This window comes from Pezoporus flaviventris, unplaced genomic scaffold (genome assembly GCF_033815535.1).
Source record: "Pezoporus flaviventris isolate CSIRO_AGI_PZ_B2104156 unplaced genomic scaffold, CSIRO_AGI_Pfla_v1 ptg000007l, whole genome shotgun sequence".
Taxonomy (NCBI): Eukaryota; Metazoa; Chordata; class Aves; order Psittaciformes; family Psittacidae; genus Pezoporus; species Pezoporus flaviventris.
The window spans coordinates 10,753,481-10,776,956 of NW_026892555.1; the positions used below are offsets into that span (position 1 = coordinate 10,753,481).

General features: G+C 44.0%; 1 protein-coding gene across 18 annotated transcripts in view; it reads left to right on the plus strand.

Moving 5' to 3' along the window:
* Positions 1-321: 321 nt before the first annotated feature.
* The window catches only part of MTSS1 (MTSS I-BAR domain containing 1), a 126,400-nt gene continuing 103,245 nt past the window's right edge, over positions 322-23,476 (plus strand). For all 18 annotated transcript variants that reach the window (XM_061447744.1, XM_061447752.1, XM_061447745.1 and 15 more), the window contains exons 1-4: positions 322-666; positions 785-912; positions 17,084-17,145; positions 19,777-19,850. In XM_061447744.1, the coding sequence (XP_061303728.1) occupies positions 841-912; positions 17,084-17,145; positions 19,777-19,850 (208 nt within the window). In that variant the 5' untranslated portion in view covers positions 322-666; positions 785-840. The remainder of the gene's footprint in view (positions 667-784; positions 913-17,083; positions 17,146-19,776; positions 19,851-23,476) is intronic.

Genomic DNA, 23,476 nt, shown 5'->3' on the forward strand with positions numbered 1-23,476 from the left:
CTAAAACCCCCAGTTCCGCCGGGCGCTCTGGGGGACGGGACCCCCCTGACAAACACCGGGGTGACGAGGGGGGGGGGCAGCGAGCGCGCCGGCCGCGGGGCGCGAACCCGGCGCCCATCGGCCGCTCGGGGCCAATCAGCGGCCTCGTTGGTGACGCGCGGGGCGGGGCGGGCGGTGCCCTGGCGGGCCGGGGCTTTCCTGTGGAGGGCGGGTAGCGGGTGGGTGTAGTGGAGGCAGCGGCAGTGGGGTCGGTTGGGGCGGGCAGGGAGCCGCTGTGCTGCGTCCCGGGCACCGGCTGGACGCGCAGTCGCACCTCTTTTTTTATCTAGAGACATCCGTGTATACAGGGATACAGGTTTTCCTCTGTAGTTTCTCGGGTGTGCGTGCGCATCTGCCGCGGAGCTGGCGGGCTGCGGGCTGCCGCTGCGCTGAGCTGAGCTGAGCGCGTTGCCGTGCCGGAGGCGCGGGGGGCCGCGGCCGCCGCCGGGGCTCAGGCCGTTCCGGGCAGAGATGGGTTTCGCGGCTGCCCGTGCGAGGGAGAACAGTGGCCGCTCGGCCCCGAGTGCCCGGGCGGGGAGGTGTGTGTAGGGACCGCCGGCGGCAGCACGGGGGTTTGGTTTTCCCCCCGTTCTCTCAGCTTTCAGAGTGTAGCAGGCAGGGGTTCAGGTGCGTTGGGTGTTTTTTTTTTTTCCCTTATTGCCTCCGTCGGCTTGTTTGCCCCCTCCCCTCTTTTCTGTTTCATTTTTACGTGAGGTGGAGACCGGGGTGTCTCATTTTTCTTCAGCTCGGTAGTGAAATTGCAGCAGTTTGTGCCTCCTCCAGTGTGCTCGAGCGAGGAAAATGGAGGCTGTGATAGAGAAGGAATGTAGTGCTCTCGGAGGGCTCTTCCAGACCATCATAAGCGACATGAAGGTAAGAGACAAGGCTCTGGGGAAGGGGGGGGGCAGGTGAGAGGAAACCTCTCCCGACCCGATGAAACTTTGCCCCATGCGATGCAGGAGCATTGGGGGGCAGCGGTGGCAGCGTGACCCCCCACCCGTCCCTGGGCTGCTTCTGCCAGCGACCCTGCCCCAAAGCTGGGTGCGTGTCCCTTGCCGGTGAAGGCACCCTGGGTAAAGGGACCCCTGGTATATACCTCAACCCCATGGTTTGGGGCTTTCGAGTTGCTTGCAGGACACCACCTCTCCCTCCCTCCTTCCCCGTATTCCCTCTCCTCTGATCAAACGTGCAAGCTGTTATCTTGCGCCAGGGTCGGCGTTTTCCAAACCTGTCTCCTTTTATTAAATCCCTTTCGGTGTTTTATTTTGGGCTGTGGGACTGCTAGCACAGATCAATGCAGTGCGGTGGGAGCGTGGTGTGGAGGAGATGGGCATGGTACATGTCAGCCGTGGGGTGGGGCTGGAAGGGGCGAGGAACGGATGGATGTCTGTCCTGATGGGCACGGTGGAAAGAACGTAAATCTCAGCCTGGAGATGCTCAAAAGTTGGTGCGTGCCTGGATTAAAATTGCTGCTCAGTCGGTTATGTGGTATTATTTTCATGCTGTGTATGCTCATGGGGGTGGTATTTGCTTCTTTCTGTGCATGAATGCAAAGGTCTCAAGTTGCCAGGTCTCTTCTCTTTACCAGGCACCGAAAATCTCGGGCACCACTGACCCCTTCTGCCAAAGAGTCTCTCTGGGAGTGGTGCTCCCCGTCTACCCTTGGCAGCCAAGGGCACTTGTGCAGGGTTTTCTTTGGGTGAGTGGGTGCCTCCCGCCCTTCGCTCGTGGAAATAAATAGCGCAAAAGCCTTGCTGTGTTGTGCCAGTCATTCCTCCGCCGAGCCGAAGGGCTCAGGGCGCTCTGCCTCTGGCGTGGCCGTACTGCAGAATACTGCAGTGTTCCCTGGACAAGGGCAGCTTGTATTCCTCCCAGGGCCGGCTGGGAAGGATGCAGTTGTTGGCAGATGTTGGGGGATGTGTGAAATAATGGGGGGACCGCGTAATGTAAAGGTAGTGCCCATGTGTGTTGTGCTTCTCCCAGCCAGGGATACGGGATTTCTGTGGGTGTTTTAAAGGGTCCAGGGCTTAGGAGCAGGGAGGGCTGCAGGAGAAATTGCTGCCAAACGGTGGAGGAGGAGGACGGGATCTGCTCTAGGAGGAAGCCTGGCAGAGGTGAATGGCTTCTAGTGTATCTTTTTTTTTTTGGGGGGGGGGGGAGGTGTAGAGAAGCTGTTTGCACTAGAAGTTAATTTCTGGCAAGTGTTCATATGCAGTTTCCTCTCAGCACATCTTAGGATACATTTAATTAAAAGCATGGCTTGTCAAGAGCAGGCAGATTGTGGAGAGGAGGGGGAGTGTGTATGTGTGTATCTGTCAAGACAATGCTGCAGTCCTGGCAGTGGTGTTCCTCAGGCTCTTAGTCCCTTGTATTTTTGATAATGACGACATTTTAAAATAAAACAACAACCCACCCCCCAAAAAAGCAGGAAACGAACACAAATCCTGGAATCGTTTTAGTGGGCTGTGCAGGGAGCATGCAGGAGATGTTCTGTTCCAGATAAAGTGTGGTTTTGGGCTTCGGCACAGAGGGACACCAAGTATGTTTATTCTCTGCTTCTTTCCATAAGTGATGCATTTGGTTTATCTTGCTTTTAAGCAAACAGGCCTTTGCTGTGTGGATTTATTTATTTATTTCCTTTACACATGGTTACTTGCATGGGTGTGCTGCTCATCCGACACAGGCTGATGTGAGCTTATGGAGATGGGCACAGGTGTGAATATTTTTTCTCTTAATGCTCCATAGTAGTGGAACCTGTTCTGTGGACTGGCAGTTACTGAGGGGGCAGGTTTGCAAGCAGTCACAGCAGATATTTAGCAGCGTGGTAGTTGTTAAGGTTTACAAAAATCTGCTTGTTATTTAGCATGAGCAGAAGAAATAATTCTTACCTGTAGCTCAGTTTGATGCAGCTAAGGCCATGCTGCCACTGAGGTGCTCTAGGATCCTTTGTGACTGCTGCACAAAGGATTGTGACAACTTCTAAGAAAGAATAGCTATTTTTGATAGCTAACTAGAACCTTTCCACTAATGATACCTTTAGTAGTAAAGTGAAAATTAGCATTTGAAGTGCTGTTTCATGTAGCTGGGTCTGCGTGGGCAGGCTCCTGGCAGGCTCTTGGAGATGTTGGGTAGGGGTCTGCCCACACATACCAAGTGCACTATCTGTGCCTATTTCTCATCACCGCTGTGATCAAGTCCCCACATGCCTTGCAGTGCTGAGGGATTTGCTGCAGCATCTGCCTTTTTTTTTCCTTAACTAAATAATTTGCAGGATCTTTTTATCATACAGATTGCTCCACCTTAAACCTGGTTGTAAAGATGGCAGGGTTAATCAGCGGAGTATTAAAATGACTCAAGTCTTGCCAGTGGAAGCAGATGGGTGCTGGAGCCAAGGTGATGAAGATCCAGTCTGTGTGGAATGATTTTTCTCTTTGTTCACAATAACACAGAACTAGCTCAGGTGTTAATTTTGAGCTCTCCTTCATCTTTACAAGGTTACAGAAACTGGAATTATAATTCTGAGCAATGTGGTTGTTTCAATTTGTCTCTGGACTGTGTTAACTTTGAAACTTAATGAGGGCAATTTATGCCAGTGTGACTTAACACATCACATTTTTTGATGGCAAGATTATCTCTTGCTGTCTGAGGTCTCTTGAACTGGCTTTAATATTTTCTCCAGAAACCCCAAATTTCTCTTCATCCTCCACCAAAAATAGCTTTGTGGTTAATACTCAACAAAACAAGCTCCAAAATAATTTGCTGTAAAGCCTGAAGTGATTTGGAGAAATGATGTACTGTGTGCAGTTCTGATGTCCTCAACATAAGAAGGACATGGAGCTGGTGGAGCAAGTCCAGAGGAGACCACAAAGATGATAAGGGGGCTCGAGCACCTCCTGTATGAAGGAAGTTGGATCTGTTCAGCCTGGAGAAGAGAAGGCTGCATAGAGACCTCATAGCAGCCTTCCTGTATCTGAAGGGGGTCTACAAGGATGCCAGAGAGGGACTCTTCGTCAGGGACTGTAGCAGCAGGACAAGGGGTAATGGGTTTAAACTTAAACAGGGGAAGTTTGGGTCACTTATAAGGAGGAAATTCTTTGCTGTGAGGCTGGTGAGGCACTGAAATGGGTTGCCCAGGGCAGGGTTCAGGGCCAGGATGGACACGGTTTTGGGCAACATGGACTAGCATGAGGCATCCTTGCCTATGGCAGGGGGGTTGGAACTAGGTGATCTTAAGGTCCTTTCCAACCTTATCCATTCTGTGATAATTGAGTTAAATATAAGAACGGTTAATAGCCATCCCATTTACACCACACTTAATGTACCTCTGGAACTTCAGTTGCCTGAGAAGGGAATTCCATGTCTTTCATGCAAAACAAGGGTCACATTTGTTGAGTAATGGGTGGTGTATATGGTGACAGGGTTGTTTATGGAAAGACCACAATGGGAATTGTACTTGGCCCTTGTGCTCTATAATTGGGCTTCTGTGCTTTGAGATTTCAGGATCAGATTAAAGAATTATAAAGGTGGGAAAAAGTCTGCCCATCCCATCCTAAGTTTAGATTCATTGTCACAGCCCTGGTGTTTCCTATGGTGCATCACGGAGCATGTGGCACTTAGAGTTTGTTATACTGTTACGAAAGATCTTTTTCAAAGCAATCAGAGTTCACGAAAAGCAAAATAAAATGTGCATGTCCCCATGGAGCAGCAGTTTTGTGTGCCGCATGCAAACGTCGTGCGGCTCTCTTTGAATGTGGCATTCGTTCTGTAGCTCCCTGTGGGAAGGGAGTATTTGATCTGAATGGTTTGTAACTCATTTCTGGCAATTGGGAAATGAGATGCTGCAATGTGCTGCTAATTTCAGTGTTTCTTGTAGTGCAAATCAAATTGGTGCAGATAATTTTGGGGAGGCCCTGTTGTAGATGGGTTTCAAAAGATCTTGTCTTCTCACGCAGAGCAGATCCTTTTTAATGCTGGCTTTCCTTCTGAGCCTTGATTTTTACCTTCCTTTTAATCACACTGTTCTCTGCTGTCTTGGAGGAGAAAGGAAAACAGGAGGACACCTCTGAAAACATTGAAATTGGCAGTGTTTGTAGTTCATCGCTTGCGTGAGCCTGGTTCTTTTGCTTTTTGCATGTTCTTTATTTCTCACACCTCTTCTGCAGCACGTGTTTTGGCAGAGCAGGGGCTTGTTGTATGTGTATGGCACACGACACCTGTGGGCTGGGTGTGGTGGGAAGATGAGTAAAGAGCAGTTGGATGAACACAGGTTTTCTGTGACTTCATTTATACCAAGTGGGAGGATTTACTACATTTTTATGGGCCTGGTGTGGATTACCAATTAGTCTCTCTCATCTCCCACATGTGAGAGACATGAGGGAATCTACGAAAGTCATGTTGGTGAATAAAAACAAGGTTCCCAAAGGAGTAAAATGTTATAAATTCTTTTATTTCAAGTATGTGTGCCTTATTCAGCAAAAACTCAATAATGTCAACCTTTGGTTTTGGAAGTAACCTCTAATGCTATAAAAGAGGTGAACCCTTCCCTTCACTGCATGGCTGCTGCTGTGACTTGGATGAGGTGGTGATGCACTTCTGCTTTCGGCCATAAAAAACTCTTAGAGGAGAAGGCCATGAACACATGGGCATGAGAAGTATTTATGTTATTGCAGCCTCTTATCTCCTGTTAGGAGAAGTGCCTGGTGAGAGGCAGCATTTTAATCTTGTTTTTTTGTTGAAGACGGAGCTGGGGGGGTAGCCCCATCAAGGATTAAGAGACATTTGTTTAGGAGGCCTGATCTGCTGAGGAGGGGATGGCCTTTTGCGGTTCACACAAATAATATAAACTGAATGGAAGAAATATTTGATGGAACAAATAGAAATGCTGAGACAGTTACTACAGCAAGTGCAGCTGCAGGTCTTCTGCGTCCATGTTAATCCAAGGGACAGCCCACATATATCAGAGAATCTGGGCAAATTAGTTTTACCCTGACATGCTGTAATGTGACAGCTCTTCTGCAGCTGTGCTTTATTTGAAGCTTGGGATCTCTGCGGAGGTTAGGAATGTTCAGTTCAATGATTTTTAAGGTCTAGTTTCAATTCAGCTGTTAAAGATGATAAGTACTGTAAGGGAAAACAAATGTTTCATGTACAACAGACAGGTACAATCTTGGAGAAGAAAGGGCATCTCTGTCCTTCGTTTCCCATGCATACTGTGTTGCATTGGTATGTCCCTTGCGTGACAGTCTCTAGGGCAACTGATCTGTTCCAAACCTAGCAAATAGCCATTCCTTCCCCTTCCCCAAAAAGCGTGAAATGAACTCATTTCCCGTCTCTGCAGCTTTTCTTCCCATTTCTTTCAATTTCCTTAAAGACTATACCACCGAGGCATTTTGAGCTTAGCTGCCTGCACTGATTTCCTGCCCCTGCACCCTCCCAACAACCTGCTTGACCCAATGGTTGGTTTGTGTACAGTGAAATTCCTTGCCTTTTCTAAGCAGCTGCAGTATCTTCGTGTAAACATCTCTGAGGGGGAGGGATTGGTGTGCAGGTAATGATGGTGCAGGAAGGGAGCCACTGCGTAAATAGTGGGGTTCAAGCAACAGGGATAGATGGGAGCATACTTACTCACAAGTAAGTTATTCTTTTAGGGACACATTCTTGATCCAGATACTCTTATGTGAGTGTTAACAATTTATGTAACTGAGCACTTGCTGTGTGCGTACGAGGCTGGCTTACGCTGCAGCATATACAGTGCAGGGATTTCTCATGTCTTCTAAGAGCACTCCTTTTGGATCCAGCAGGATGCCAGGAGCTGCATAATGGGATTTGTGATGTTGTAAGTGTGGAAGGAGTTGTGCAGTGCTGCATGAAACACAACTGACTGACCAAATGTTGGAGGACAAGAAGTCTGTGTAATTACAGGCTGGGCACTGGTTAATACCTAACAGAGGGTGATATCTGGGAGAGTTTGCTGCTTCCTTCCTCAGTTCTGAGTGTGCACAAGCTGGACGGAAATCTTTGGTACAGAATACCTAAAAACGTCCAATTTTCTTTTTTTTGCCATGTTTTTTTCTTTTCAAAGTACAGAAGTTATAGCAGTCGATGGAATCTGTGAATCTGAAAATAGCATCTTCTGCTCAACAGCCTGCGAGTTTTCAAGCTTTTGAAAAACATTTTTAAGGTTCATGGTCTACTTGGAGACAATGTGGTCTTGAAGATAAGCAGGAAGCTGTATATGGCAGAGAGCAGAATAGGAACTGCATCTAAAAAGGGTGGTTTTGGTCTGCTCCAGAGCATGTACAGGGAGGTTTGAGTTAGTACTGTAAAGAGGGTACTCTTTAGGGTAGGGTAGCCTCTTTAGGCAGGGTACAGGCATACATCTCCCTCTTCAAGTGTTTTTGGTTTCATAATTAAGTCTACCTTGATACTGTAAGATGCAAGCACTGCTCTGTTCACTGGCATCTGTGCTGACCTGAAGGACGTTGACTGACTTCTTCCTGCTGGGCTGTGAGATAGCTTGAATGCTGAGATGTTTTGAAGGATTGGAGACAAAAAGTCTGGTAGCTTTGTGGTTAAGACCATAGCAGCTTTCATCTTAAAGTGCTTTGTGTGTGACTTAGCTGCAAAGAATGGCTCCATTTTACAGAAAGGCAAGCTATGGCTGCAGGTTCAGTGACTTCTTTCCCCTAGGACAAGAAGGAATTGAGTACATCTAGAGCACGGAATAAATGAGGGGATGTTTTCCAAGCTCCCACTAGAATACATGTGTCTATCCACACATCACCACTTTGTTGTTACTGCTTAAGATGTATTGCTGTTCCTCCCCTGTGATAACTTGGCGTTTGCAGGCAGAAGAGATGACATCTACAAATGACTGATCAACTCTCAACACAAGTGTCTTGAACTCCTCTTCTGTAACTGAAATTACAGGACATCTCGGTTTTAGTGGAGAAGTGTGACTGGAACATCTTAACCGTTGGCTGGTCAATCATGAAAAATTTGGCTTTGTCTTTGTAAGGCAGTATGTGAGCTTTTCACTCTTCTGGTCATCACCCATAAGCATTGTGTAGTTCACTTTTATTCTAGGATACTAGCTGGAGTATAATCATCATTTAACAAATCACCTTGGATGTTTTTGAGAACACTTGTAGGAAAGCACTTGTGTTAGTATGTGTAGTGCCAGTGATGAGTAACTAGAGACATTTGGTTTGTGATCCAGAAAGGTTCAGATTTGTGCCTATTTTTATCTTTCATATAAATTGCCACCATACTTCTCACCCAAGCATGAGATTTTATTTTATTTTGCACTTAAGTGACATCTGTGCTTTGCAGTGTCTCTGAAGCCTTTAGGGTAGTGGCCTAATTTGGGATATTTTTTTGTTAATAAAGCTTTATTTGTGATGAGATGCCTCCTAACAAAATTGTCCATGGGCAAATCAAGTGTTTAAATTGAAGCCTGAAAGTGATTGTTTCTCATAAGTGCAAATGAGAGAAAGGAGGCTGTGACAAGTGTAGTTGCACTTCACTGTCTGGTGAGAGCCAAACTTCACAAAGTGCTAAAAACATTGGTACCTGCTTCTGCCTTTTGCACACTGATGTTCTTCTGTGGTCAGCTCAGATGCGTATCAGCACTTTGGCAACAGGCACTGCCACTTAACTGAGTCTTCAAGATTGTTTCGACTCCTTGTGTGCTGCAGGTTGTGTTGAGTGAACACCCAGAAATGAGGGCTCCTCCTTGCTTGGGAAGAAGTGATGAGACCCCAGTGGTGTTGCTGGCATTAGCAACACCAGGGCTGTTGGCTCGAGGCTGTCCTGTGTAGGCATTAACTTGAATGACTGCCTCCTGATGTTTTAATTATCTTCGTTTTGATCCAGCTGAAATATTGTGGGTTTAGCAAATAGCTGCAGAGTATGCACGGTGGCCACTTAATGATTGAGTGCATGAAAGGCGGTATTGATGAGTCTCTGAGGAGAAATTTGCTATTCAGGCTTGCAAACTTGTTTAGACCTGCAGGGGAGAATGTGGAACTTAATGCTTCCACTGGAAGACTACTTAATGTCCAGCTTTTTTTAATGTAGCTTGGGATAAAAGGTCTCTAGAAGCTGTGGCTAGTTGTTTGCCTCCACCCCCCTTCATCCTGTGAATAACTTCCTATGTTTACAGAGTGAGAGACTGTATGTTTATGTATGATGTATTTTCTCACAGTATAACTTTTGTTTGCTAATTACCCAATCTTGGATTTAAATCATGAAGTGGCTGCTTTGAAGCAGAGTTTCTTCATCTTACAAACTATGAAACTGGGCTGTGGACAATACAGATTTGAAGTGGTCCCTATTGATGTATCAGGGAGCCCCACAAGTTGGGTTGTGAGCTTGGATGGCATGCAGCAACCACGGGGGATGAGTTTTCACAGGTCCTTGCTGTACTACAAATTGAAGTCACAGTCATGGAGTGACTGGTAATTGTCCATTGGGGATGTTTAAAAATGGGCTAGTGCAGTGCAGGCTTTATTATAATAGAAATTAGAGACTCTAGAGCTCTAACCAGAATGGTACCAGACTTGGGTTCTTCCTGCCTTTAAATGGTTAGCGAGGTTTACCAAGTACTGCATTTCAGTGCTCGGGGTACTGGGCATTCTTTAGAGGTCTTCAGGTGGTCTGGGAACGTAGAAATAACTTGTGGTAATTTCCACACCCCCTAGCAGGGTTGATTACCCTTTTCTGAATCCTGATGGGATTTTAGCCTTGACTTTCTCAAGATAGAATGCTACTATCTGTTTTTCTCCATGTCCCAGTGCTCTGTTTAGACTGAAACCCAAACAGTTTTGGAAATACTAAACAAGTGGTTCTGTGATGCAAAGAAGAGCTATCTAGTTCACAGTTATTTTAATAGCCTTTGAGATGTCTTCAGTAGTGTTTTGTTGCATAGTTTGCAGTGTTGTGATAATGTATCACTTTGTGAAAGCAGACCTTGGCATGCCTATTTATACTGAGGGAAACTTGTTCCTAACCCTGTCATTGCAGAAATAATGGAAATAGATGTATGGCTACAAGGCTTTGATTTTAATTACCCCTGCTTGCTTTCCTGAAGGGTAGTTACAGCTTAAATGACATCTTAATCTGATCTTTGACATGCTTTTACTTTCACTGTGTGATTATAATATCTCAGCCCCTGAGTTTGTGCCTGTCTCCTCCTCCACAGCTCTTGCTGTGAAATCCTGTGAAGTTCCTATCTTTTCCTATTGATGACTTAATTCCTGGCCCAGCACATGTTCTGCATGAGTTGAGAGTACCTTTTGCTGCTGGAGCTAAACTCAGACTTCCCCTGTGCATGGCTGTACCTCTAGCTTAGAAAGACCAAAGGGACTTTGCAGTCAGGTAATCCCTTTTCTTGCTTTGTGGTATTACTGTGCTTTCCTAGAAGACCCCTGTATAAATATGTTGCTTTTCCATAAATAGCTCCAGTGAAAGGAAGCTTCTGGCCTTTCAGAATTGGCTGTAAACTGGCCTCACAGTTGGATGGATTCTCCAACCTGAAATTTCTCTGCTGCAAGTAAAACTAATAGTTTTTTGTCCTCTATCACTAGGAAACAGCTGATAGACAACATCAGTCTATAGGATGCTTTTGAAGTCAGTATTGAGGCATTGCTGGTTCAGGTTTGGTTATGAATTTAAGAAATAGAGGGTAGGTATAGAGGGTAGATTTAGTTGGACATAAGAGTTTTTTTTTTTATGGAATGAGGGTGGTGAGGTAGTGAAACAGGTTGTGAAGAAGTTGTGGATGCTCTGGAAATGTTCATGTTCAGTTTGAACAGGGCTTAGAACAACCTGATCTAGTGGAAGGTGTCCCTGCCTGTGGCAGAAGGGTCGGATTAGGTGATCTTTTAAGATCTCTTCCAACCCAAGCCATTCTGTGGCTCTGTATATTTGAAATGAGGTAAATGAAACTAGAGAAGTCATGTAATACGTGTTTCTAAGTCTTCAGAAAGAGTGAAGACTCTGTTACCAGCAAAGCTTGTTTCAGTCTGTTGAAAGACTGGTGAATGAGTGGGAAACAGAGCTGAAAGAGCTTCAGGAGACATGCTCTTGAATTGTTTATTTTTCAACCTAGAGAGAGGCAAAGCCAACAAGCAGATTTTTTTTGATGGAGAAGAGCAGTTATGAACTTTGGGTGAGATGATGTATGTTCTCTGCTCACCTGTGTGTTGCAGGAGCTTTTGTGGCTTGTTAAAGGACTAGACAACTCTATTCATGAGTCATGGACTTGGCTAAATGTGTGGATTGCACAAAGGAACACATTAGTGTTTGGTAGTGCTTTGTAACCCTTGCAGTGGCTGTGGCTGCACCCAGTTGACTACTGATTTCTTTAGAAAAGAGGAAGAACTTCCAGTGCCAGATGTTAGCTGGGAAGGGAAACTGTCAGCCACTGCATCTTCCATATGTTAAGACATCTGTGGCTGGAACTATTTTTTTTTCAGGCTGTCATTGTTTTCCTGTCCCTTTCCCTCCACTTTTTCCTGTGTTTTGCCTGTTGAAAGCCCCCTGGAAAAGTGATACTCTCTGTGTGCAAACCATACTTGCTTATCCAGGCCATTCTTTTTGTGTAGCATCTGTGACTTTGTCTAGAACAATGAAGTCTCCTTGCTGCTTGGAGGCAATGTACTGAATGCCACAGAAATGAGACGTAATAATCCTTCTGATTCTGATATCTGAGAAAACTATATTAAGAAATACTTTATTTTCAGTATATTTAACTTTGGAGGGGTTGGAGGACACATACAAAAGCAAAGTTACATTTTTTTTTTCCCCAAAGATAGATGTGGTGCTTTGATGTGTGGGCATGGAGCTTGGGAAATGATGTGTGTTTGGGATTCAGCTTTTTAGCTGGCATAGCTGAAGGACTACACTGAGCTGAAGGAGTCCTAACTGCTGTAGTCTGTGTAGGCTTTATTCCATTTTATTGGAGTCTGCAGGTGGCTGATGTTCAGTACTCTTCTGGAAGGCATTCAGCTCTTGCTTTGATAGCTGGTGAGATAAAACTAGGGCACTGCCTGTCTGAGCCCTTTCTCTCCAGCTTCTTTAGCTAGAACAGCCAAAAGTAGATTCTGAATTTGCCTCACTGTAGAGCAGCTCTGTCTCCTTCCCTCTGCCCTGGAAGTTTAGATGGGATGTTGATGGGAACAAACTGCTGCCTTTGGACTTGAAGTCCCAGCAAGAGCTGATAATAGGGCTGAAAAACCTTTCTGATAAATGAAAGCACTTAAAAACTCTTGACAGTGTTCTTTAGAAGTTGTGATGTGTCTTGTCTGTGGGAGTTGGGGTGCACGGAAATAAATTATTAAAGAAAGTAAGTGCCTTTTCTCTTAATGTAAAAAGAAGAATCGTAACTTCCTAGCAGAAGGAATGACAAAAGAGTTTTAAACTGTCAAGGCTGCAGATTCTCAAGTTGTAATCTTACATAAATACAACAATCTGGGTTCCTATTCTTGCTGTTAGATGTAATCAATAACAGATTTCAGTAAATACAATTCTTTGCTGCAAGTCTACCCTTCCTTTATTGAGAAATCATTGAGTTTCTCATCTGGGTCTCTTCTTACTGCTACTGCAGGATTGCTGGCCTGAAAGGGAAACCCAAACTTCAATAAATCTCTTGTAGAGTTGTGTTTGTGTGGGTGGCTGTGCTGGTTCACAAGATAAACAAAGAGAAGCAAGTTCATCTTCTTCCAAAGCTGCCTGTCAGGGATCATTGCCTGATACTGCCTGGTGTGGTGGGCTAACCTCAGGCAGCTGCTCTCTCTTCCTCCTCCTCAATGGGATGTGGAGAAAATAGGATGTGAAAGCTCATGGGTTGAGACGAAGATGAGGAAATTGCTTACCAGTTTCACAGAATCATAGAACAGTTAGGGTTGGGAAGGACAGTAAGGTCATCTAGTTCCACGCCCCTGTCATGAGCAAACCAGACTCAGTGTGAGAAGATGAAATTTCTTGCTAATTAAAATAGATTTGAATGATGAGGAAGATGGACAGAAATGAAAGCGTCTGCCCATGCCCATGGGTCCGGATGTTGGATGGGATTCCCTTGCATGAAGATGGTCCCCAGTGGCAGGCAGGGACAACCCATCCCCAGGAGCTGTGGCTATGGAGAACGCTGCCTGGATGGGTGTTGGTGTCTGGCATTCACCAGCTCAGCATGGTGCTGCTCGAAACCGTTGTGGTGGTGCCTGTCGCTGAGGGAAAGCTGTTTCATGTCCTTAATTGTGCACTGGCTGCATTGGTGACAGGCATGAGGCGCCATCTCGTTTCTCCGCCCTGAGGCGGAAGGGTGGTTCCTTGCCCTGTGTTCAGTGTAAGTTAGCTGGAGCTGGGCCCTGGGATCAGGTGATTAATCACCTATAAACTGATTAATTAAGCAATAAGGTAGGATGATGGCATGTTATGGCTTACAGGTGATGTGTCTTGATGGGCAGGTGGGCCCCACGGAGCAGCTTGAGGGGACATGGTGCTGAGGAGAGCTGTATGGAATGGTGAAACACTCATTTAATGGAAGACATGTCAAATTGCTTCATCCGATGGTGAAGAAATAATTGGGCACAAAATAGTCCTCGGATTAAACCATTTCGAGAACCTATTTAAACAAACCCTCACCATAACCAATTTCTGTTCTAACCCATGAGGAGCTGAAAGGAGGATATGTGACCCAGATTCCTGTAGCAGCTCCTCTCCAAGCGGTGGCGGAGGCAGCAGAGGCCTCCTGCTTTCACAGATAACACCAGGGCCTGAGTAGCCCTGACGTTTAAAAAGGGAAAAATTGATTTGCTTTATCAGCTGCTTGGAATTGGAAATTGCAGAAGGAGCAGAGGAAGCTCTGGGAAGGATGGGATTTAAAAATACTGTGTTATTACTCTTTGAAAGTGGCTTTTTGTCACAAAAGCGCTGCTTGGACAAAGACGCCCAACTCCACCTGCTGTTTCTTTGTGCTTAAATTGAGAAAGTAATAGATGTTGAGTTAGGGAGGAAGTTTGATGGCTCTTTAGCGTGCGCTTTCCACTGCCGTTAGTACTTCTCCTGACGGCTGCTTTGACAAAGCAGGAGCTATTATTGCAGACATGGAGGTGAGGCATGGAGTGGTGGCTGCTATGCTCAAGGTGGCATGTGAAGAAGCCTTGGAAAAGGAGCTGCTCCATAGAGTGCTGGAGCCTTGCAGTATTTACAGCTCTAGCTTGATTCCTGTGTCATCTCCTTGGTTTGTCCCCAGAGTCATGACTGTAAATGGCTTCCTTGCTTCCTAGGTGCTTGAGATGGGATAAAACCCCAGTTCCTAGGTCTTGTGAAGTGGTGGCTGTTGTGCCTACTTCTGCTGTAGGTGGGAATCGAGGGGGTTTTGGTTTCAGCGGGGATTTGGTGATGGGAGATTTTTTGGAAGAGCTGAAAGACAGAATTTATGTCAAGACTTAAGCTGTGTGTTACCAAGAGAGAGGTGAGCTTGAGGACATGGCTTCAGTGGGGAAAAGTGAAAGCGAGTTCTACTGGAACACAGATAACACAAAATCTTCCTAATTTTCATCCGAGTTTATTACAGAGAATTCAGAGTGCAGAAAACAGATGAAGACCCCATGGGCTGAGCAGATGATGCAGGAGTTCATATTACTGCTGCAAAACTGCTGAAAGGCTTCCTTTAACAAGTGAAAAAGCCCCTCAGAAACAAAACACGCCTACCACCTTCATTCCCCCCCCCCCCCCAAGAATACCTACTTCCCAATTTATTAATTCAGTGACATTGAAACCAAAATGTTGCATTTCTCTATTGCTCAAAATAAGATGAGGTGCTTTCGGCCAATGTAGGAGTGCCCAGGTGAAGAGATTGCATTGATTTCAACCCAACAAATCTAGCAAACTATTGAGGTGCACTGTCACAGCTTATTTAAGTAGGCTTGGCTTGAAGAGAACACCACTTTTAAAGACAAAGAATAAATGGTTGTGGAAATGCTTGGTGACTGTTACAATATTGCTTGCTTTGTGGCCACACACACAAAAAGGTGTTTTCTTCCTGAGCTGTGTTTTGATAGGAGTGTCTTAAGCTTCCCCGTGAAGCAGCTAAACGCAAGGCTGATGTCAGTCTCCCTCATGCCATGAGGCATGTTTAGCTGGATAATACACCATCAAGATGGAAACATAATCGGGCTGCTTTGGTATCCTCCACTTGCCGGCTTGTTTTGCTCGAGAATCCAGTAAAGCCGTAGGCCCTGCTGTTAATTGTCAGGGCTTTCAGGGCTCCTGGCATACGCATGCATAATGCATACGTGGCATGCAGGCAAACACTGGGAGACCGGGTTCAGAGTAGGGGATTTCAGTAAGACTAATAGGTTTAAAGAAATCACATTTTTTTTTCTCTTTGAAATAATTGGTATGTTTCTTTCATTTTCAGCCTCCCCCTCCCTTCCCCCAATGTCTGTCAGTTTTTGCCTAGCACAGCGCACTTTATATTGTAGGTCTCACTGCCCAGGTAACTGCTGTTTTCTCTTTCCCCTTCTGTATTTCCCACTGGCTTTGTCATGTGTAGGTATAGAGGTTTTATGAACACCTGTTTTACATTGGGGCTTTATTGGTTTTATTCATTTTTGCTTGTCTTTTAAGAAAAAGCCTGCAAGCCTGAAAAATATATGGAGTTCCAGTAGGCTTCACAGTGGATATATTCCAGCTTTCCAGAGCTGGAATATAGCTGTCAGCTTTTGGGATAGGGTCTCTCTTTGCCCTAGACCGCCTCTCATGGCAGTGCGGGCAGTGCATTTTGTTTTACTTAAGAAAAGCAGACCAGCTTATAGGGGGGAGATTGAGTTTTCCACAAGCAACTGCATTTGCTTGCAACCTCTTCCAGTCAGAGCTGGGGTAATGTTAGCCTTGAGGATTTGCCTTAACTGGGTTTTATTGTGTAGTTGCTCTGGTAACAGCAAGTCTTATACCTTTATTAAAGGCAGCAGGGATATTTTATTTTAGTCTCTAGACTCCAATCAAAGGGAAGTTTTGAGGGTTTTTTTCTACCACGGTTTTTGCTGTTAACAGAAAATTTACACTTGCTCTGCAGAGCAGTTACCTTCTTTTGGACTAAAAAGGGTGATTTTTTTTTTCTTCTTTTTCACCTTAAAAATCTTTCTTTCACCCCTTCTTTTTTTAACTTTGGAAAACAAGGATCAGAACTTGCAGGAACACTTGGTGTCCCTATTCTAAATAAAAAACCTGGGCTTTTAACACCATTTTTAAAAATGGGGAAAATGTTTACGGGAAACATGGAAGTCAAGAAGAACTAAATCTTCTTAAAAACCCTGCATGCACTCAGTGCCCTATTGCTTTATCAGCTGCAGTTCTGAAGTCCACTCCAAGGTTGTTCAAGACTATTTTGGAAGTAGGTTTTGCAGTTACAGGGTGCCTGTTGGGAAAGTTTGCCTTACAACCACTGTGCATTTTCTGTGCCCAAATGCTGAGTTACCTTGGGCCAGTGTTTGAGGTGGTCTCAAAGGGTCAGCTCAAACCCTTTATTGTAAAGGCTTTTAAAATAACTTTATTTACTTTTTTTAGAAAGAGGATGGGAACCTGGTAATGACACAAATAATCCAGTTGTAGAGAACAACTCTTCTCTACAAAGGGATCCTGCCTTTGGTTTTGGGAGCTTCTCTGTACATGTTGTTGTGGCATCCTAGCACCCCATTTCTAATAGCCTTGGTTTGCTGTGTCCATCCTGAGTGTTTCTTTTCTCTGCTTCAGTTGAAATCCCACTTCTTACCTAGTTTCTAATAGGAAAAATCTATAAAACTCCCTCAGAGGACCTACTGTTTCATCTGGGTTCAGAACCAGTTGACATCCCATCTTCTAGGGGCTGGTGTCTAAGGATGTGAGAGAGAACTTGGTGGGAAAACCTATTTTGGTGTTAATGGATTAGGAGTTACTAAAGTCTTGGTTATTGCTTTACTTCCAGTTTCATTTGTTCTGGAGTATCAAAACCAGAATGCTCAAATTAAGTATTCATTATTGTATTTTGTTTTTCTTGCAGGGAAGTTACCCAGTGTGGGAAGATTTTATAAATAAAGCTGGGAAACTGCAGTCTCAGCTTCGGTAAGTTTTGTGTTACACAGTCGAGATCCCCCACAGTTCCTTCTATGTACAAACAGTAAGATTAAATGGAGCTTCTGCCAGGATAATTCGCTAAGCATGTCCTAGTAAAACTGCATATTTCAGAGTCAACACCCATGCATGTAATTTTTCACATACTACTACTGCTGTTTTCATGTATTTAGGAAAATACATTATCTACCACAGGCTGTACATAATAAACATAAAATAAGTTAAATTTCATGGCTTCTTTGGGGAAATTGGAACAACAGTTTGTTGTTGTTTAGCAAACACACATTTGGAGGTAGCCTTATGTTGTCCTTTTTATTACTGTAGAATGCAGTATATTAGAAGAGGGCTCAAAATGTTAAGTGTCTTAACCCTTAACAGCACTTTTTCTGCCTTAAAGATGAAGGGACTTCCTGTACTGGATCACTTATCGGTGATCATTAAAACTTAGGTTATTGGGGTATACTTTGCAAATGGCATTGTGCATTACTTAAGTGCCAGAAGTAGCACATTCAGACCAATTCTATCTCTAGAATTCATTCACTTGTAAGATTTGTCTTTGCTGATACAAATCCAAGCTCCATTTCTTCACAACTCTCCCTGAAGCCACAGTCTCTGCTGTGCTCTCCAGAGCATCATTGTTGTTTTTCGCAGCAGTAGTAGCAGGTACAGCCAGTTCTTGGCAATCTGCTTTGTGGCTCAGTGTTGTGAGCCATTCCTGAAGAAGCTGGGATTTAGGCTTATTTGCCCTAAACAGCTGGAATGTGCTGTTCTGCCACACCATGCCTCAAATACCACACTTGCGTGTGTGTTTTTTCCAGCAGTCATGTCACATTGTGGAAGAAGCAGAGGAAGTAGAGAAAAAAGAGAAATGGAGAACTTTCCTAACCCTGTGTGCTCTTTAAACACAGGCCTTCTGGGAAGGCATGAGGGATAGTTTTGTTTATTTCCCAGTCCTGTGGTGTTGCATTCAATCAATGTAGTGCTTTTTCTAGCTACAGGAACGTGCAACCAGGCAGCCTGAAAGCCTCTTTGAGGATATGCTGTTCATTTCTAGCAAATGTTAGCCTTTTGCCTCCGTTTCACTTTTGTGTGCTCTGATAAAGCAGAGCAGATGTCATCTGAGCTGGAGCCAGGTCTTCCTGGATCTTGTTACTGGTGAAATGGAACTTTGTTATTAGCAATAGAATTAATAATTAACAATGTGGTACACAAATAGCAGCATGACCCACAAGTTTGGAAGATGAACACAAACACTGTTAAGCAAAATGCCAGGAAAGGTTATCTGGTTCCAAGGCTCAATATTTCTGGCTAGCTGTTGGGGGTGGTTTTGCCCTCCCTTTAATCTCTTGGGCATGTGGAGAGACCTTATGCATTCGGTTGGTCCTCTCAAGCCTGTGTTTTTTTGTGTTCAAATCTTTTGTGCTGTCACTAGGCCATTTACTACGCTGCCAGTTATGTCGTCTGTATCTTGAGCATACTTGGAGTGAGGCTTGAATAAAATCTGACCTAATTAAGCAGTCCTGTGGTCTTCCTGGCTGAGGATCAGACTTCCTGCAGCTCTCCTGGGGTTTTTTGAGGGCAGCAAGGAGCTCTTTGAAACAAAGTGAGGTTGATGGTCCTCCTTCAGGATTTTGCTTGGAGAGGCTGACTGATGCTGTCAGGAGAGGAAATCAGTTACTGTTAGAAAAGATGTGCAACTGTGGAGAGGGCAGAGTTGCACTTTACCTGTAGAGCCCTGGCCTACTTTTCTTTAAACTGGGTCAGGCATATTCTAAACCATCAGAAATCTGGTACTGACCTGAGGTGTTCAGGGCTCTAGGGCCTGCTTATGTAGAACAAACGTGTTTGGAAAACTGTGCCTCACGTTTGCTGTCCACTTGAACAGATTCTGTGTGCGGTCTGAATTTGGTTTCCTAACTTGGAGGGAGATGGGACTAGTGGATGTACTAGTTGGTGTACTTCCTGGGAAGAGAGGAGGCTCCTCCTGCTTGGAGGAGCACTGGATTGGAAAGGGGTTTTGTTTGTTTGTGGTGGTGTTTGGTGTTCTTTTACCCCTGAAGTGAAGATCTTTGTTCTTTTCCCTCTTTTCCATTTGCCAAAATCAGTCTGATTTCCAAAAAGTTGCTATTTCTATTTCATGCTGCTCAGATGAGAAATTCAGGAAAGTATTTGGCCAGCATCCTAGACAAAAGGAAAGTCCTGAATGCTTATTCTTAAAATACACATGCTCCGTGGAAAATAGCAGTGGCTGTAATTTGTACACTAATGGCTGCAGTATAATGCACGTTATATTTGTTTTTCATGTTTGACTGCTTAATATTAGTTCATCAGAGGAAATCAGCTAGAAGGGGGATGTGCTCTTTTGAAACAGCACCTGTCCTATGCCATTCGAAGTACAGAATTAGCGTGGCTGCCTCCAAGTCCATAGTGCTAACACAAAGCGAGGAAGGGATTAAGAAGTGAAGGAGGAAAAAGGCTAAATTCAGCTATAAAAGAGGATATTTTTTTTGTGGCCTCTGCAAGTTCACAGTGGTATTCTTTATAAGCTTAAATGTTTTTGGCAATAATTAAATAGGCAGCGATGAGACACTGCTAATGTTTTGTTATCTGTATGCATTTCAGGACTACAGTAGTAGCAGCTGCGGCCTTTTTGGATGCCTTTCAGAAAGTGGCTGACATGGCTACTAATACACGTGGTAAGCAGATGTGTCAATATTGAGTTTAACAGAATGCTGTGTGGTTTATACCATTTGTTGTCATAAAAAAAGTCTAACTTGCTACATTGACAAGCAGATCTGAGAGACATCTGTTAGATGGACTTGCACTTTGGAAAAGCAGCACGTGAAAAAGGAAGTAGTCTTTACTGAAAAAAAAATGCTGGAAACCTGTAATTTAAATGTGTCATTAATCATGTGAACACTTCTTAATTACCATTTGAATTCTGTGTTGATGAATAATATTTTTGAAAGCAAGATTTTCTGAAATGATGCTTCTGTACCTTACGTGAATGTAAAAGGCTTGATATTCATCTGGTATAGATAAGTGTGGGGTTGCTGAAGACAGCTGATGGTGTGGCCTTTGGGGTCTGCAGATAATGATGACAGTAGCCTGTGCTTCCATCTTTGAGGAAAGCCTTTCTCATCCCTCCTCTAAAGTCTGACGTTACCGATCAAGATCAAGTTTCCTGGGCTGTGGGCTTCTCTGGGTAACAGTCTAAGCTCATTGGTGAGTATGGAGGCCAAAAGAGTGCAGCTGGCAATCTTTCCAGGCTGCTGAGTTGGAAGGGAACAAAAGGCTACTTCTCTCTGATGTTGGATGCGCAGTGACCAAGGCATTGCGTGCAGATGTCCCTGCCGCAATAGGGCATTCCCCATGGTCATTGTGTCTCTGGGCTCTGTTACTGAAGAGTAAATCCAAAGTGCATGTATCAATGCTGAGTGAGCGGCTTTTGGGCACCTCTAATCTTAGAGGTTTTGTAACATTTTTTTGAAGTCCTAAAGTGTCCTTGTTGCTTGACTTGGAGAGTAAGGCAGTAATATTGCTAATATGAAGAGTGTGCATTTCCATTAGCAGCATGCAAGCTCAGCCAGATTTCTGTTTCCCTCCATTTCTGGCTGGCAGGAGTAGCAGCAGCTGCTGCAGCAAGTATCTAGCCATAGAATGACAAGAAGGAAGAGTTTTAGGTTTTATTTCTTTGTAAAGCTAATATTTCCATTTTGTTAAGAAGTTCCTAATTATATGCATACCTTCTGTATATTATGGGTAGTCTACTCACATAAAATAATAAACCCTCCAGAAAGTGGAATAAGCTAAGGATGAGACCCAAGGCAAGAACTCGGCTTGGATTTCTTACGTGTCTTTCCTTCGAGCATGCTGTCTTCTATTTCTTCTCCCATCCCCAAAGGGAAAACAAAGTAAACCCTATGAAAATCCTTGAGACTTGTCTTCTGGCTGTGCTGGCAGGCTTATAGAACTTGCATTCAGATACCAGAACAACTAAAACTCTCCTACTCTCAAACAAAAATGACTTGTGCGGGTTTTTGAAGGGTATTTTGCACTTTCTGCTGTGTTATTTGGACCGAGTCCAACAGGCATCATGTCTTGTGTCTTATCTCTTCGAACACATCCTTTACAAAAGCAGCTCTGTAAAGCCAAGCCTGCCAAATTTGTATAGCTCTTCTGTTCTGTCTTTCTGCCTTCCCTGACTGAAAGAATAGAAGGGAATTTTGGTTTTATTTTTAGGAAGTGATGTTCTGGGCAAAGAATCAAAACTCCAAGCTAGTTGGTGGTTCTGCTCTGCCTCCCAACTTCCACTTGTGCCCATTTGGATATTTACATCTAAGTAGTCTATTGCCTTGGAGCATCTCTGAGGTTGCACAGCGGTCCTTTAACAAAGACAAGTCCTCCTAGCTTGCTGTGGACAGGGATAAAGGACTGACCCCATGGAAGATGATGGCAAAACTCCCCATGAGTTTCTAGGGCACAATTTCATATAAACTTTTTTGCTGTTTGTATAAACAGCTATATTCAGAAAACAAAACACAAACAAATCTAGTGTTGCTTTTCTCTGATGTGGGGATTTTAATGGGCTTCCAGTACTTCCTTTGAGGAGTTACTTAACTTGGAACAATTATTTATTAAACTTGGCCTGTTACTTACCCAGTTTATAAAACCATGTATTGGATTGTCAAATGCTTGGCTGCACTTCGCAATGTTTAGAGGGTTCTCAGTGAAGAGACTAACCAAATTCAGTAGTTCATGTTCAACCTCTGGGGGTATACAAGACTTTTTTAGTACCTTCCATGACAAAGGCAGGGAGGGTTGGTGTGTTTTAAATTGTAAAGGACGATTTATCGTTGTATGAGCCAAAAGCTTCTTCTGGGAACTGTGTATAAAAGTGCTGAAGCAGATGCCTGTTCCGGAGGGACAGTGTTAGTTCCCTATAGGATGGCTGGAGTGTGGAGAAGCTGGATGCTACCTTTTATTTGTAATTGCTTATAGTTTTCCAGAAAGTGAATTGTTATTTTAAGACTCACTGATCTAGCTGATGACAGTGTTTTATCAGTCAGCAGAAGCACTTTCTGGCTACTCTTTAATCTGTTTGCATCAGCATTAGCTTTGAAAGAAGAAAAAGTGTTTACATGGATATACATGTCCACACACACACAAGAAGAGATCATTACCTTCGCAGGCACTATGTGCTCAAGTTTGAGAGCTTATTTTCATCAACTCCAGTCCTTGTTCCAGCTGATGTCTTGCTCTGCCTCCTGTGCCATTACTGCTGTTCCTAAACAGTGGCTTTTCCCTTTGGTGCATCTTTCTTTTTGACATTCACTTCCTTCTAGTTCTGAAATGGTACTGATGTTTATGACCAAATTCCCATTTGGAGCTCAGGTAGAAGACATAACTTGAGCTCTGCCAATGGTAAAGCCTTTGTTTTTGATGACTTGCATTTGATTGAATTTGATGACTTGCACTTTGCTGCATTTTCTTCATGTTGTAGCTTTTGAAGTGGCAAAAGCTCTAAATGTGAAGTACCTGGAGTTTTGTGGTGACTCAATACACTAATTTCATGGCCAGCTCATTTCAGCTTTTGCTTTATTGTCTCTCCATTTAGATGTGTATCAACCCACAGTTAAATCTCTCTTTCTCCCTGAGTTCAGTTCCCTCAGTTCAGTGCTTTTTGATTTCAGCCTGACAAGGAGAAACATGGTGGCAGGGGGTGCGTGTGTGAAGTTCTGATGCATCTGTCTCCAAAAAGTTTTATTTCTGTGCGTCTGCTCACCTGAAAAGCATCATTTGAATGGAGGGCTGTCAAGTTATGTTGGTGAACTTCTAATATTGCTAGCTGTGTAGCAGCGTGGGCTGGTTTCTGCTGGTACCAGAGATCTTTACAAACAAAATTCCTTCAGATGTTTTGACTTTTGAGCTCTAACAAGATACATACATCTATCTAGCAGTTTGTATTATTCAAGCTATGTCTGTTTGGCATACAGCCTGGCAGGACCCCATAGTCTTCAGTGGAATCTGGTGTTATTTCTCACTACGATTATTAAAGAGAATGCTCACAAAATATTAAATTAGATACTTCAGGATACCTTTAAACTCCAGTGAAGTTTCCTGTAGGGGAGATACGTGTTTGTGAGGTTTAGTTCAGATTTTCCTCATATGGTTTAAGTCTTTGAATACCTGAAATTTTGAATGTTTTTATCCTCGTCAATTCTAACTGAAGCATGAAAGAGATTTAAGTCATTTGATAGCTCTTTACCTAGTATTCTGTGCATTAAAAATTCATTTGCTTATGAAAACAAGAACTGTGCAT